Source organism: Ceratina calcarata, unplaced genomic scaffold, assembly GCF_001652005.2.
Source record: "Ceratina calcarata isolate Rehan_Ccalc_2016 unplaced genomic scaffold, ASM165200v1 scaffold405.2, whole genome shotgun sequence".
NCBI lineage: Eukaryota > Metazoa > Arthropoda > Insecta > Hymenoptera > Apidae > Ceratina > Ceratina calcarata.
The window spans coordinates 430,904-447,867 of NW_017163970.1; the positions used below are offsets into that span (position 1 = coordinate 430,904).

General features: G+C 38.9%; 1 protein-coding gene across 1 annotated transcript in view; it reads left to right on the forward strand.

Moving 5' to 3' along the window:
- LOC108626508 (discoidin domain-containing receptor 2) overlaps nucleotides 1-14,970 on the forward strand; it is an 86,973-nt gene extending 72,003 nt beyond the window's left edge. Inside the window, exons 13-16 of the mRNA XM_026814883.1 lie at nucleotides 218-310; nucleotides 2,740-2,881; nucleotides 9,455-9,604; nucleotides 10,004-14,970. Of these exons, the coding sequence (XP_026670684.1) occupies nucleotides 218-310; nucleotides 2,740-2,881; nucleotides 9,455-9,604; nucleotides 10,004-10,165 (547 nt within the window). The 3' untranslated portion in view covers nucleotides 10,166-14,970. The remainder of the gene's footprint in view (nucleotides 1-217; nucleotides 311-2,739; nucleotides 2,882-9,454; nucleotides 9,605-10,003) is intronic.
- The last annotated feature ends 1,994 nt before the right edge of the window (nucleotides 14,971-16,964 follow it).

Below are 16,964 nucleotides of genomic sequence, written 5' to 3' on the forward strand. Positions count from 1 at the left end.
AATAAAAGCTTAGTAAAAAAAAAGAATAAAGCATAGACGATCTTTTAATAGAATTATTGAGTTATTATTTTTGGAACGGATTTTTGTAACAATAAGTTTAATGCTTTTTGATACTCTTTTGAGATTTGAAAGTATGTTGGTATTTCCAAACGAGAGTGCGTTAGGAATTCCATGAAGTAACTTGTGTATGGAACCGCACCGTTTCTTCGTGTTGCAGTTTCGGCACGCTGGTTTACATGGCCACGCAAATAGCATCCGGCATGAAACATCTTGAGGAAATGGACTTCGTGCATCGGGATCTCGCCACAAGGTAACAACAGACAGTTTCTCATAGATTACTTAAAGTCGAACTTCGTCGATCAGTCATTCCGTCGCTTCGTTCGACGATACGTACGTCGGTACGCGACGGTTCCTTTGGGAATGCAGCTTTTGTTTAAGTAGTCGCTGTTGCGCTTTCTGTTCCGGTATTTCAAGCAAGAGCGTGCTTGTATTTATGTACGCTAACGGTCTAAGTTTGCCTTTCAATCAATTAAGATTAGAGACAAGTAGACTGTGGAATTTATGCATTTAATTACAAAATTGCAGCTGTAGGAAATATGAAAGCGGACACACGTTAAAAGCACAATGCAAATCATTATTAATAAAAAAAATTATAATTTTCCAAATATATTCATTAAAATTTAATAAAAATGTACAGTTTAGAAACGCGATCAGATTTAATGTACTCTTTTTTTAGGTTTTTCTTGTTTTCTGATAGTGTCATTATCATTGATTTTGGAAATTGTCGGATATCGACACCGCGTGGCAGGGCCATTAAGGCGGGGGACATGCAGGAGAGCACGCCCGGGTCACGTGTTCGAATTATTAACTCTAATCATAAACTTTAATTACAATGGCTGGAGGCGCGAGCGTCGCATAAACGCGCGGCCCGCAGCGGCTGAAATTAATTGCCCGTTGATTTATAGAAACGAGTTTCAAGCAGCGAACGCGCACACGCGCTCGTTTAATAAGCGAGCCAACACGTGGATAGGGAGTACACTTTCAAGTGTCCACTGACCTGTTTCCTTCGTGATCTCATCCTGCTATATAATTCCTCATGACTATGATTAATTCAGCCACTGAATATTTTATCGGCAACAATTTTAATACTGAATTTTAACCTCGGTTAATCAACATACTGTTTTACATATTGGATGGAACAGTAAAAAGTCTGATTTACCAGCAATCATTGTGTTTATTATAAAGTGCTAAAAATTTTGATTAAACATGCTTTCATTTATTGGTTCTATAGTCTATAGCATAATAAATTCGTGTACAACACGCCTCGATGAAATTATTCAATAAGACATAATTTTATACTTATATATATATATTTATTTTCGACTGACCTTATATAAGCTGCTTAAAGGTTTATTTTTACGTTATTGCAAGTGTGCTATAATTCTTGTGCAATTGTTAATAAATATCTGATAGAAACGCCGAACCGTCTGGAAGGAAGTTCGTTAAAGAATTGGAATTAGTCGCGCTTCTAATTACAGGATAATCATTACATTATCCGATAATGGTTGCGTGGAAGAAAGTTTACTCCGTGTCGCGAGAATCGACGAGGCGGCGAGACGAAATGCGACGCGTGTCACGGGTGGAAGGCATTCTCGTTAACAGTTTCTTGTTAAATTTAATGATTGCCGGGAGCGAGCTACTCGCTTTGGGCTTATTCACGTCACGGTGTACGCTTTGTTGTGTACGGGAAGTACTTATCGGAAATATTTATCTTATGTGCAGTTTGGTTAATTAAATTATTACATAGTAAACGATACCTGAACCATAATGGAATATACGTAGCTGTATACTGATTCTCTATTAATCAATTTATTTATTTTTTGTCTGGTTATGTAATTATCAAAATATATTATATATGAAATTAATGTTTGATTATTATTAACTGACGTTATGAATTATTAATTAATACGAATTGAATTTGTAAAACACGAAATTAAATATTACAGAAGGGACTGCACTTTATTCAAATATTAACCCAGAAGTCAAAAATTATTTTAAAGTAAATGTGTAATTTTCTGATAAGGTGTCTCACTATAAGCATGTGGATTATCAGAAAATACATCCTTCCATCGGATCATCTTGATTCAATTCCCAAATCGTGAACAGTCCTTCTGACAGGGTTCGTGGCAAGTAAATTCGTGTACGTGTTCGAGTGGCAGTATAGGGGAGACTGGAATAATCCACTCAGTCTGAAAGACGGATTATCTAGCAAAGTCTACTGTATTTTCTTATAGCATCGAAGTTCTGTCGTAAATAAGGGGATCGTTGGATTGATAGCGATGGCAACTGCTGGGGAACAAATTTCTAACCACCGAATTAGGCCAGACACGATATTCCGACGACGTGTTACGAAAAATTGTTCACATTATTAGTGAATTGAATTTTTCTGAATTAAACACATAATACATGAATGATTCATAAACTTTGCTCGTATATCTAATATATTTTTTTTTTAAGTAATACACAGGCTAGGAGTTACGGTACAATAAAACGAGGTAAAATTTTATGAGTCAGCGGAACTCTTTTTCTCTCAAATATGCCAAATACTAAATATTAAAAAAGTTTAAACCGCTAATGTGGGTCAGCCGAAAAAGTTCCGCCAGCTGTTGTATTAAAAAAAATAAAGGAAGAATCGAAGGGAGCGGATGTAGAATAAAGCGATTTATGGGTCTGTTGCAGAAACTGCTTGGTGAGCCGCGGTTACACAGTGAAAGTGTCGGATCTGGGTTCCGGAAGAAACGCCTACGCAGCGGATTACTTCCGGGTCGAGGGTCGACCTCCGCTGCCAATCCGGTGGATGGCCTGGGAATCCATGCTCATGGTAAGTCTGACAACAATTAGCAACGGCCTGCGGTGCTCTCTAAATTTGTTTTAAATTAATTCGCGCTATGATTGAATAATTCGAGGAATGCTTGTAACTGTGTAAATGGATCGGATTCGATAGTGGCAGCCGCGGCAAAATAGATTGTAAACGATTTTCGTCACCAGAGAGGAAAAATAAAGCGACGGGAAATCCGAATGGTTTTATTTCTGGCCGACATAGTCAGTGATATTTAAATGGACTGTAGCTACGCGTCCACGCGATGAAACTCGGTTTGGTTTTCGCGAATGCCCTCTGTGCCCGCTTGTTTTTACCCCTTTTCAGCCGAGCCAAAAACGATGGCCCTGATTTTCGCGATGCGGAGTTGACATTTTCTTTTTTCTATTTCATTTCCGCCAATATTTGCCTCGAAGATTCGTCGCACGGTTAGAACAACAGCAACGATTACCGTTCAACGCGGCTCGACCTATCTCGACCTCGAGCCTGCCACGAGATCCGTTTCCATTCTCCCTTTTGTTCTGAAACCTATCTACTCTGATCCGCGAGGATCGGCGGAGCTCGCAAGAGGATCGCAATAGTTAAAGCGGGCTCCGGTAGATTAAATCGCATTACGGAACTATTCTAATAACTTAAAACGTTATTTTTTTCCTTTACATAATCTTTTAATCATCTTACGATAGTTATAAAAAATTGGGAGAAATTGTATTAAATGTACCATAGGAAAAAGTAGCTAAAGAATAAAATCATACAGAGAAGGTAATTCTATTTACAGATATGATTTTATAATAATTCATATACTTGTTCATTTTATGGTACGTATGCGTTGATATACGTTAGAGATATTCGGATGATGGAAAGAGTTTTCCCTACCTATACAAGGTATGCATGCTATTTTTTTAAGCATACCCAAGCCACAGTTTGCGGTTACCACGCTCGATAAAAGTAACTGGGTAAACATCAACGTCTAGTTTGCGGCGGGCGGGACAAGCTTTTTGACTTAATTTCTGACCGCAGCTTAACAATGGTCTGAATATTTTTTTCCGGCCCCACTACACGGCTACTCCCTGTTCCATTTTTCCTTTAAATACATGGATGAACAACCTGAAACCTGCACAGAATTCTTATAAATTATTTAGACGTGTTTGCAAATGATTTTCAGACTTCTAAAAAGGAGAGGAGAATAGATTGAGTTTCAAATTACAATTAATAATTCAATTAAAATATTCTTGTGCAATTGTTAATAAATATCTGATAGAAACGCCGAACCGTCTGGAAGGAAGTTCGTTAAAGAATTGGAATTAGTCGCGCTTCTAATTACAGGATAATCATTACATTATCCGATAATGGTTGCGTGGAAGAAAGTTTACTCCGTGTCGCGAGAATCGACGAGGCGGCGAGACGAAATGCGACGCGTGTCACGGGTGGAAGGCATTCTCGTTAACAGTTTCTTGTTAAATTTAATGATTGCCGGGAGCGAGCTACTCGCTTTGGGCTTATTCACGTCACGGTGTACGCTTTGTTGTGTACGGGAAGTACTTATCGGAAATATTTATCTTATGTGCAGTTTGGTTAATTAAATTATTACATAGTAAACGATACCTGAACCATAATGGAATATACGTAGCTGTATACTGATTCTCTATTAATCAATTTATTTATTTTTTGTCTGGTTATGTAATTATCAAAATATATTATATATGAAATTAATGTTTGATTATTATTAACTGACGTTATGAATTATTAATTAATACGAATTGAATTTGTAAAACACGAAATTAAATATTACAGAAGGGACTGCACTTTATTCAAATATTAACCCAGAAGTCAAAAATTATTTTAAAGTAAATGTGTAATTTTCTGATAAGGTGTCTCACTATAAGCATGTGGATTATCAGAAAATACATCCTTCCATCGGATCATCTTGATTCAATTCCCAAATCGTGAACAGTCCTTCTGACAGGGTTCGTGGCAAGTAAATTCGTGTACGTGTTCGAGTGGCAGTATAGGGGAGACTGGAATAATCCACTCAGTCTGAAAGACGGATTATCTAGCAAAGTCTACTGTATTTTCTTATAGCATCGAAGTTCTGTCGTAAATAAGGGGATCGTTGGATTGATAGCGATGGCAACTGCTGGGGAACAAATTTCTAACCACCGAATTAGGCCAGACACGATATTCCGACGACGTGTTACGAAAAATTGTTCACATTATTAGTGAATTGAATTTTTCTGAATTAAACACATAATACATGAATGATTCATAAACTTTGCTCGTATATCTAATATATTTTTTTTTTAAGTAATACACAGGCTAGGAGTTACGGTACAATAAAACGAGGTAAAATTTTATGAGTCAGCGGAACTCTTTTTCTCTCAAATATGCCAAATACTAAATATTAAAAAAGTTTAAACCGCTAATGTGGGTCAGCCGAAAAAGTTCCGCCAGCTGTTGTATTAAAAAAAATAAAGGAAGAATCGAAGGGAGCGGATGTAGAATAAAGCGATTTATGGGTCTGTTGCAGAAACTGCTTGGTGAGCCGCGGTTACACAGTGAAAGTGTCGGATCTGGGTTCCGGAAGAAACGCCTACGCAGCGGATTACTTCCGGGTCGAGGGTCGACCTCCGCTGCCAATCCGGTGGATGGCCTGGGAATCCATGCTCATGGTAAGTCTGACAACAATTAGCAACGGCCTGCGGTGCTCTCTAAATTTGTTTTAAATTAATTCGCGCTATGATTGAATAATTCGAGGAATGCTTGTAACTGTGTAAATGGATCGGATTCGATAGTGGCAGCCGCGGCAAAATAGATTGTAAACGATTTTCGTCACCAGAGAGGAAAAATAAAGCGACGGGAAATCCGAATGGTTTTATTTCTGGCCGACATAGTCAGTGATATTTAAATGGACTGTAGCTACGCGTCCACGCGATGAAACTCGGTTTGGTTTTCGCGAATGCCCTCTGTGCCCGCTTGTTTTTACCCCTTTTCAGCCGAGCCAAAAACGATGGCCCTGATTTTCGCGATGCGGAGTTGACATTTTCTTTTTTCTATTTCATTTCCGCCAATATTTGCCTCGAAGATTCGTCGCACGGTTAGAACAACAGCAACGATTACCGTTCAACGCGGCTCGACCTATCTCGACCTCGAGCCTGCCACGAGATCCGTTTCCATTCTCCCTTTTGTTCTGAAACCTATCTACTCTGATCCGCGAGGATCGGCGGAGCTCGCAAGAGGATCGCAATAGTTAAAGCGGGCTCCGGTAGATTAAATCGCATTACGGAACTATTCTAATAACTTAAAACGTTATTTTTTTCCTTTACATAATCTTTTAATCATCTTACGATAGTTATAAAAAATTGGGAGAAATTGTATTAAATGTACCATAGGAAAAAGTAGCTAAAGAATAAAATCATACAGAGAAGGTAATTCTATTTACAGATATGATTTTATAATAATTCATATACTTGTTCATTTTATGGTACGTATGCGTTGATATACGTTAGAGATATTCGGATGATGGAAAGAGTTTTCCCTACCTATACAAGGTATGCATGCTATTTTTTTAAGCATACCCAAGCCACAGTTTGCGGTTACCACGCTCGATAAAAGTAACTGGGTAAACATCAACGTCTAGTTTGCGGCGGGCGGGACAAGCTTTTTGACTTAATTTCTGACCGCAGCTTAACAATGGTCTGAATATTTTTTTCCGGCCCCACTACACGGCTACTCCCTGTTCCATTTTTCCTTTAAATACATGGATGAACAACCTGAAACCTGCACAGAATTCTTATAAATTATTTAGACGTGTTTGCAAATGATTTTCAGACTTCTAAAAAGGAGTGGAGAATAGATTGAGTTTCAAATTACAATTAATAATTCAATTAAAATTGCAGTCACATTTATTCGCTATTATTGTATCTAGAGTAAATAAATCGAAAAGTTTAAAGTATAAAAAATTGAAGAATAGACCAAAATTAAGAATGTAAAATTAAAATTACAATGTAGTATTTTAATTGTAACTATTGTACCTGATTGATCTCAGTCTGGTCGATTAGATAACCGGTTAGAATTCACTACGAGTGGCAGAGGAATAAAGTTGAGAGAAATAAAATACCTATTCCACGTAGCGACGGGTCGCGCGGTTGCGGTAAATTTATTGGTAGCGAACCGGTATGCCAATGTATGTAGTATATCAACGCAACGAATGGTAGCACGTTTCAGCCTCGTCCACTCGACTATTTTATTCATTGTATCCCCGTTTTTAATTTCTCGTCCGTAGCCGTCGATATCGGACTGTCGATTCGCGAAACCGCGAAGCATCAGCTTCGATGGAGCTGTCTGCGGTCGCGGGGCATTAGCGAGTCGGGCTTATTTCACTGTGTCATCGCGGAAAACCGTGAAACTTTGTGATCGGGGAAATCGAGGTCCAATGCAGTTTTCTTGTTCGACAGAAGCTAAATTTCAGTGTCGAAAGAAACTGATTCTTGCCATTTATTAAAGCTTTTTGATTTAATTAGATGTCTATCATAGTTACTGACCACGAATATAGCAATTATGTATTATGATGAATTCTTTCATTAATGGAAGATTTACTAACATTAAAAGTACTACTATTGCTTGTTTATGGAACATTTTGGGATTGATCACGAGTGGAGCATTCGTGATCAGAACGTTTGCGTCTCCTTATGGTAATTGGGACACGGGAATATTTGGTGAGATGCAGAGTTTCGTATTAATTGGATGTACGTTACATCTGCAGCTACTGATGCTAGCTTCTCTTTAACGATAAAGCTTCGCGTTGTAATTGGGCGATAACAAGATAGTATTAAATTTAAGGTTGTATGGGCCATAGGATCTCTGCCAAAAATTTAAGACGTAATAAAAAGCTGTGTCTAATATTTGAAGCAATGAACTTTTAACAAAAAATAATAATTACAGAGGAGCGAAGTTTATAAAATTGTTCGACTAAAATTTTAATGTCTATTTTATTCCCGTATTTAACCAGTTAAGTGTGTTTGACGACTATATCCGTCATGGAAGAATGGCAGAATTTTTATAAACATTTTAAGAAACAGAATTTAAACTTCAATTGGCATTTTTGATTATTCACATTTTATTTGCATGTTGCTATTTCCAACGGTCGATGTCGATAAGCCGGTTAAACGAAGGGAGATTGCATCTGTTTTATTAATCCCGGTCCGATTGGTTCGTCTTGTCGCCGAATTCTCATTCGTCCTGAGGTCAAAAGCGGCGATCGAACCATCAACGCGGCCCCATTAGCATCAGAAATCGGGTATGAATGAAGTTCGTGCCAGGAGCAAATTGATAGCTAAATGGTAATTCGACTAAATGGGGAAACAGCCGATATAGTATTTTCCCGGTCGTTCACGTAGTCATTTCGAATTGACTGCGTCGTTAATGTTTCATTATTGCCATCGTTTATCCGGTCCCCGACGCCATTGTGCCACGCGTTGTTAATGAAACGAGTCCCATCGTGCACGAACCGTGCCAAGAATTATATCGGAATTAGAGTCGATTTAGTAATTTTACTTTATTAAGTTCAACCGGCGAGAACTACCGATTGGCTGTTGTAAACTTTACATTTACAACTTCGACTTTCTCCAATTGACTCCGCTTGTTTAACTCTACGCTCCGGATTATCGAATGTCAGCCTCTGTTTGTATATCTGAAAATAAGATTAAAAATTAACGCGATCGAACCTTTTGATAAAGTAAGTTAAACGTGTCCGTCGTTAATGAAGTGACCAGGTGTCAAGCTGAACTGTATTTTGCAAATAAACCTGGATATTCCGTATAAATTAAGCGTGATTAATTCGTCGTTTGAAATTATGAACGAACGGCGATAAGAGGGAACCGTATTGCAGGTAAAATTTGATCAGCGTTGGCTGTCGCGATGACGAATGCCTCGGATGACGGAACAGTGAAACGTTCCGTTGATTTATCGAGCGATTCGTTTCTCGTTGAAATTTTTAATCACCTTGATAGTGCGACGGCTAATTAATCGGTTTAAACGAGCCTGTCGAACGCATAATGGCACACGCGTGTGCAAGTGCATCGCGCAACGTTTGAACGGATGTCGCGAGGTTTCCCAGTCGCACGCGTGATCCGTAAACCGATGACGAAGCCAAGATGGAGTAGTTCCATGAAATTACGTAACTAAAGCACTTACGTTGGAGTAATTTCTCGTCAGGCAACGATACCACCTGCCGCGCTATCCGGCGCTACTGTAAATTGATTTTAACTTAGAATGACATTTGCGACGGAGCCGACCTGGTTGCGTTTAGAAATATTTTTTTACAATTTGGCCACCGGTCAGACCCGACGGAAACTAAAAATTGAATCTGCCAATTTTACTCAGTTTCCATTTTTTTTTTTTTCTAAAACAAATATTTCGTTTCCGTTCGCTGTTTTATATTCTTATGTTGTGTGTTCGAAATTGTAATTGAAACGAAATGAATTATAAATTGAAGGGAAAAAACTGAAATAACAGAATATTGCAAATGTCAATGTGTATGTGTACTTTTCAATTGTATGTGTGTTTGTGCCCGGAACGCAGGGAAGACATACGACGAAGAGCGACGTCTGGTCTTTCGCAGTGACGCTTTGGGAAATTCTAACATTCGCGAGGGAACAGCCATTCGAAGAACTGCCAGATCACCGAATTGTCGAGAACGCGACTTATTTTTACCAGGAGGACGATAGACGGGTACTTATCAATAATTATTAACACATATCTCGCATTAAATTATAGTTCCATTTACAATTACACAATATATAATAAATGATTGACTTACACTACTGCAGTTCTAAAACCATAAATATAGAGTGACGAAAAGTAAAGGATATGATTTTTAACGTTTTTATTAGCGTCTCTAATAAAAAATTTGAAACATTCTGTTTGTATATCTGAGTTATGTATAAAGATTCATCAAAATTAGTTAATATTGCTCTGAGCTACACCCAATTAAAAATTAAAAAAAATCGCAGTTTTTCACTTTTAGTTTACTGTATATTGTAATTGAACAATACATAAATTCAATCAATGCAAGTTTATTCTTAAAAACAAGTAATAATTGTTCGACGGGACCTATGATATTTTTCGCAGATTATTCTACCGTTACCGAAGAACTGTCCCAAGGATATTTACGAACTGATGCGCGAGTGTTGGCACCGGAACGACGTGGACAGGCCGAGCTTCCGCGAGATTCACATGTTCCTGCAGCGTAAGAACCTCGGCTACAAGCACGCGGACACGAACGACACTTGATACAGAGAGCTAGAAGGCTGGAACCTCATCCGGCTTTCTATGATCGGCGAGCTGAACGGTAACTGGTGGAACTGTCCATCGACGACCAAACTACACCAAGACAGACCAAGTTAGTACCCCAGGCCACGCAGAGCGAGCCATCCCGGTTCCGTAGATCGTCTGGAGCGAAGGTAAATCACGATTCGACGTTTCGTTAATCGTTTCCGAAATCAGTTTCAAAACTGTATGATTGTTATCATTTTAAGAAGAGTAATTCGTTGTGGACTTTTGTCAAATACTGTGGGCTTTTATCGTTACTTTGGAAGATGTTCAATTAAATGCTGTGCAATTTTCTATTCTAAGAACTGTAATCACGGATGATTATGTAAAGCACAAATAAATGAGTATGAATCTTGGGGAAAGATCTCCAGATCCGAGATTAGGAAATTAACAAATAATTGCTAAGGTGGTCTATTAAGACGTGTATGATTAAGAGAAACGGAAAGATCACCTGAAGATCTCCAATCGCGATAGCATACGATACCAATACGTTCGTAGTGGGAGACAGTAGGAGGAAAGCACGTTCGATAAATCGCTACTACACACATATATGGCGTACTGAAATTGATACTGTCAGCAAACAAGCTTATGACACCACGCCACAACGGCACTCGCGTCACGTTCGGGATACACGTGGCACTTGGGGGGAAAATCGCGCGGAAGACAACAAAAACGATTTTTCCACCTTCAGTGTCTGTGTATATGTATGTATGTCCTTCTTCGCGAGGAAACACGATTTGTAACCCGTGGGCGATCCGTGTAACCGTTCCGCGTGCACAAGTCGCCAGGACAGAAGAAAATGGTCGGTTAAAGTTCAGAACGTCACGGTAGAACGGCGATTGTTCGACCTGACGAATCAGCAATTGCTTTCCCGCGCAATAAGAAACTTTACTCGTAGCGGATCCGACGACAGTTAGCGTAGAATTCAATTTTTAGAACCCTGTCGAGACGACGTAGGGAACTGAAACACGTTTTCAAATGATCCATCGACGTTCTATCGTATCGTGCACAGAATGGATTAAACGGAAACGTGGCATGGAAAAAACAACGCGATACCCCCTTTTGTAACGTTTTAACAAAGATTTTGAGGCAATTAAATGGTAAAAGGAATTCCTCGAGCCGCTGGCTTACAATCCACAAGTTCCCTGACTACTGATAAGCTTAAGAATGCGCTTAGCCGAAGTGCATAAATGTTTGACAATACCACTAGAGGTTGCAAGTATATAAAGAAAGAAAATAAAAAAAAAGTTCGTATATAAATATATATATATATATATGCGTATATATATATATAGAGTGTAAAGAGATGTTAAAGGGTTTAACCGATATAGAGTAAAAAGAAAACTTTATTACAATCGTTTCTAAGCAGCTTGCATTCCCTCGGCGGTCCCGCGCCATCGATTCGCGACGTTTCTGTCCCGGGGAAACCGAAAACCAGATACCATGAAAACGCATCGTTATTCTGTACTCTATCTAGCTACGCGAAGAAACGAAGGGCGGCGGGATCAGAGAGAAAGGGAAGCCACCTGAAGTTACGTTTATAGGAAGGAATAGACGCGGTCCATTTAACCCGGTTGATATCGCGGCTCGCGTTTTACCGGACGGATTTTTGTACGGTGATCGACAGTCGAAGATAGGATTTCACCCGCTGCGGATAATCGGGCATCGATTTCGCGTTCCCGTGACTTCTCGTTCGTTCGCGTGCACTGCGAGACGATCCGCGTTTCCAGATAGAATGGGCCGGTGTGAAAATTCCGTTTTTATCCATTCCAGAAAATCAATTCTGGGGATCGTAGCATGAATTTCCGGGGCTATGTTTGCGCGTTTCTTCTTTTACGAGAGTCCTTTTACTCGCTGGATTGGACCTTCGCAATGTATGAAAATTGTGTAAAAGACGTGACTGACATCGCAGCGGATGTATAAACGAGAACTAGAAACGAATTAAAGGTAGCGATGAGAGCAACTTTGGTGAAGTACTCGTGGTCTGTGAAATATAAATCACCGTAGGAAATGTAAGCGACAAATGGGCACGCGACTGTGAACGTGGTTTGATAAAGGGGCCATCGATTATTCGTTACCGCTCGCCTGCGTCGAGGAATAATAACATTCTGTTATATGAAACTTCATTCATATTCAGGTGAACGTTACAATAAATATCGGCGACGGTCTTTTTATAAAACCACGGCTCACGTCTTGTTTGATCATGTTTCATTTCGACGATGAAAAATAGATTTACGATACTGCCTACGACATGTTGGTTTAGCGTAATCTAAATTAAGTACTAAAAAAGAATACTGCCACTGTGTTGTTAGGGGGAAAGAGTTGTAGCTCGAAATCCTACGAGCGTTCAGGGGCGCGATCGAAATTCGACGATAACAATAAAGGTGAAACAATAAGGGAAGCCGGGGGGGGGGAGAGAAAGGAAAGTCGCTATTCGCGATCGCACGGAATACAAAAGGAGGAATGTACATATCCACTTTGATGAGCTTAACGAATTATATCGGTGATGAAATTTAATTCGATTTTATGGGTCGTATTCCGTGCGATCGGCTGAATGATTAGGCGAAACGTGGTGCGCATGAAATCTCCTACAAATTGAAAGAACTGAAAGTGAAACGAGGCTCCTACCCGCCCTTCTCGATCGATCAGCGAAACAGGAAGAAGGAAACAAGAGAAAGTTTAATTAAATTGGATGAATTTTATAAATTACTTCATTTTTTAATTACTGTACGCGATCATTATCTCTCTCATTTCAACTCGGACTTCTTTCATCGTTAATTCCCCATTTATTCGAATTTGTTCGAATTTATTACACGCGTCCTGTTCGATCAATGGAGTGGAGGGAAAATGGCCACCTCCTCGCGTGATTAATCATCAAAATTGAATTATTGATTGCTCGCGAGACCGAATGCCGTTAATTAGGAATTTCGAATATCGTTGCTTTCAATGTGATAACGTTTGCTCTATCTAGGAAATATGCATATCGACTTAAACAAGGTAACGTAACCATCAAAATTTTATTACAAACATATATAAAACACATATCTTCGCGTAAAGATTTAAAGTTTCTTGAATACTTTCTATTTGTAGGAGTTTATGCCGTGTGAGAGAACGTCGTGAGAGTGTGCGAATGTTTGAGAGCAACAAAACAGAGAAACACGTATAAATATATATATATAAATACAATATAAAAAAAAATATATATATATCGAAAATCGTTGAAGATTGAGCGACGAGGAGAATTCATTGATCTAATCGTTTTCATTGTAGCTGTAATACGACTCTCTTGAACACACTTTGTACAGTTTTTAATAACATGAAACGACTTAATAATTGTCTGAGAGGAAAAATAGAACAAGAATTGTTCTACTAATCGTTCCCACAAGGTGGTTTATTTTTTAGCAAGGATGGGGCCACGGCTTTTACGTTTCATCGACCATTCGCGTGCTACCCTCGATCGTATACTTTATAGTTTCATTTCAAGCGAAACGTAAGACGCGAAAAAGAATTATTGTTTTATTACCAGCCTCGTTTTAATTAAATATAAAGTAATACAAGTTGCAATATCTAATGGAAGGTGGACGAACGTATCTGTTCTAATCATCGATTTCTCTATTTTTATTTTGTAACGAATCATGTGACAGGAATTAAAAAGACAAGTTTGAATTATGTCAAGAACTGTAAAATATTTTTTGCATGATACAATTATATTTTCTTTATTGCTTTTAAGTATGACAAGACTTCTGATATGACAAGTTCATTTTTAAAAATAAAAATTCGTGGACTATTTCGTTTCATTAAAGACTAGCTTAAAAATTCGTGACACGTGAAACGTTTGAATCGTCGGTTTCGATCAAAGTTCGACCGATTTCGATTCTTTCAACCGTTCGAAGCTGGGCCCTGTCCCTTAATTTCAAACGAGTTTTGTTTTTCGCGCGTATTTACGCACCAGAAGCATTCCGGTTTTGGTCGTTGGCCCCGGTCCGGCGGTCGCAAACAAAAGTCGGAACACGGAAGTGCCCGCGTACACGGGAATTCCGCGTTTGTCGATGGAATTTAATATCCGCTGCTATATTCGTTATGAAACACGATCGCGCTTCTTCTACCCCTTCCTCTATCGGCCGCGCGAGCCTTCGCATTTTTTGCAACCCCCGGCAGAGGCTACGTAGAATCGATACCTGTGGCCAACGAATTTTGATAAACAGCGATAAATCCACCCCCTCCTACGTAGCATTACATTTCTTTGGTCGAATGACAGAGTGCGATGTGATTATAAATATTTATTAATAGGAAGAACTTGAAACGTACAATGTTATAATGTTGTCTCACCTGATGAAATTGTAAAATTATATTTATTTAGAAGAGAAACTATAATAAGTTTGGTCAGATGATTTTGATGAAAATTCAATGGACGATGACTCCGTTTAGTTGAACAATGCGTCACGAATTCGCGAACATGAAAGAACGCATCTGCCAATCACCGCGTGCAAATATAAACAGCGAAATGGGTTGTAAATAAGCCGGCTGGCGCACGGTCGTCGGTGTAGGGCCAGTTATCTATCGTTTATCTACGTATGGAGCCGTATTGACTATTCTGCGTGGATAACACTCGAATCCCTTCCCCTGTATAAATGTCGTACACGAACACACGGACACACACATACACACACCGGTCACTGTTACACTCTCGCATATACACGTGTATTTAATACGTTTGTACATAGCGATTCGTTTTCAATAAATACTCGGCGCTTTGACTTTTATCATCCTCAGTCGTTCCTTTGGTCCCTTGAATAAAAGTTCAAAGAATCCTTGTACATCGTTTTAAATAATTGTCAAACTAGATATTATAAGATTTCCATACTGTATCTGCTTACCTCTAAGGATCCTTAAAAAGGCAAAAACAATAGTTTGTTATTATTATTGATTACTACTTAAGACGTTCTATTAAAACATTTGTTTTCGTACGAAAGTTTGATTTCATTGCTTTTAAGTATGACAAGACTTCTGATATGACAAGTTCATTTTTAAAAATAAAAATTCGTGGACTATTTCGTTTCATTAAAGACTAGCTTAAAAATTCGTGACACGTGAAACGTTTGAATCGTCGGTTTCGATCAAAGTTCGACCGATTTCGATTCTTTCAACCGTTCGAAGCTGGGCCCTGTCCCTTAATTTCAAACGAGTTTTGTTTTTCGCGCGTATTTACGCACCAGAAGCATTCCGGTTTTGGTCGTTGGCCCCGGTCCGGCGGTCGCAAACAAAAGTCGGAACACGGAAGTGCCCGCGTACACGGGAATTCCGCGTTTGTCGATGGAATTTAATATCCGCTGCTATATTCGTTATGAAACACGATCGCGCTTCTTCTACCCCTTCCTCTATCGGCCGCGCGAGCCTTCGCATTTTTTGCAACCCCCGGCAGAGGCTACGTAGAATCGATACCTGTGGCCAACGAATTTTGATAAACAGCGATAAATCCACCCCCTCCTACGTAGCATTACATTTCTTTGGTCGAATGACAGAGTGCGATGTGATTATAAATATTTATTAATAGGAAGAACTTGAAACGTACAATGTTATAATGTTGTCTCACCTGATGAAATTGTAAAATTATATTTATTTAGAAGAGAAACTATAATAAGTTTGGTCAGATGATTTTGATGAAAATTCAATGGACGATGACTCCGTTTAGTTGAACAATGCGTCACGAATTCGCGAACATGAAAGAACGCATCTGCCAATCACCGCGTGCAAATATAAACAGCGAAATGGGTTGTAAATAAGCCGGCTGGCGCACGGTCGTCGGTGTAGGGCCAGTTATCTATCGTTTATCTACGTATGGAGCCGTATTGACTATTCTGCGTGGATAACACTCGAATCCCTTCCCCTGTATAAATGTCGTACACGAACACACGGACACACACATACACACACCGGTCACTGTTACACTCTCGCATATACACGTGTATTTAATACGTTTGTACATAGCGATTCGTTTTCAATAAATACTCGGCGCTTTGACTTTTATCATCCTCAGTCGTTCCTTTGGTCCCTTGAATAAAAGTTCAAAGAATCCTTGTACATCGTTTTAAATAATTGTCAAACTAGATATTATAAGATTTCCATACTGTATCTGCTTACCTCTAAGGATCCTTAAAAAGGCAAAAACAATAGTTTGTTATTATTATTGATTACTACTTAAGACGTTCTATTAAAACATTTGTTTTCGTACGAAAGTTTGATTTCCTGTTCAATGATCTCAAAGAGTGGAAAGATTAACGAAAATAGTGAAGGGTAATCTTACTTCACCTTTTCCCATTTGTACGGGGTAACTCGACAGTGTTACGCAACAGGAATTTGCTTGCAGCGACGAAGTTTGCCCGGGAGAAGAATTGTTCGAAAGGAGCATCGCGGCCGATGGTAGCTGGAAGGTAAGTTGTTATTGAATTCTGCTTAGTTTCTTGAATGTAAGTTTCTGCTCCTCGTTTTTCCCGTTCTAGATGCAGTGTGCTTCTCGCATAGCGTATACCCCGCGAGTACTTAAATCTTTCCGCGTTTTAACTTCAACTACTTGTATTAATATCATCATACACCCGTTCATAAAACACTTACAAGTGGTTATTGTATATAAATATCTGATCTATCGTATAGAAAAATCTGACAAATATTTCATATTAATAAACCATCAAAGACTCTCAATTAAAAGATTCTATCAAGTCGTACAATTGTAATCAAATTTCACATTTGACACAAGAGGCCT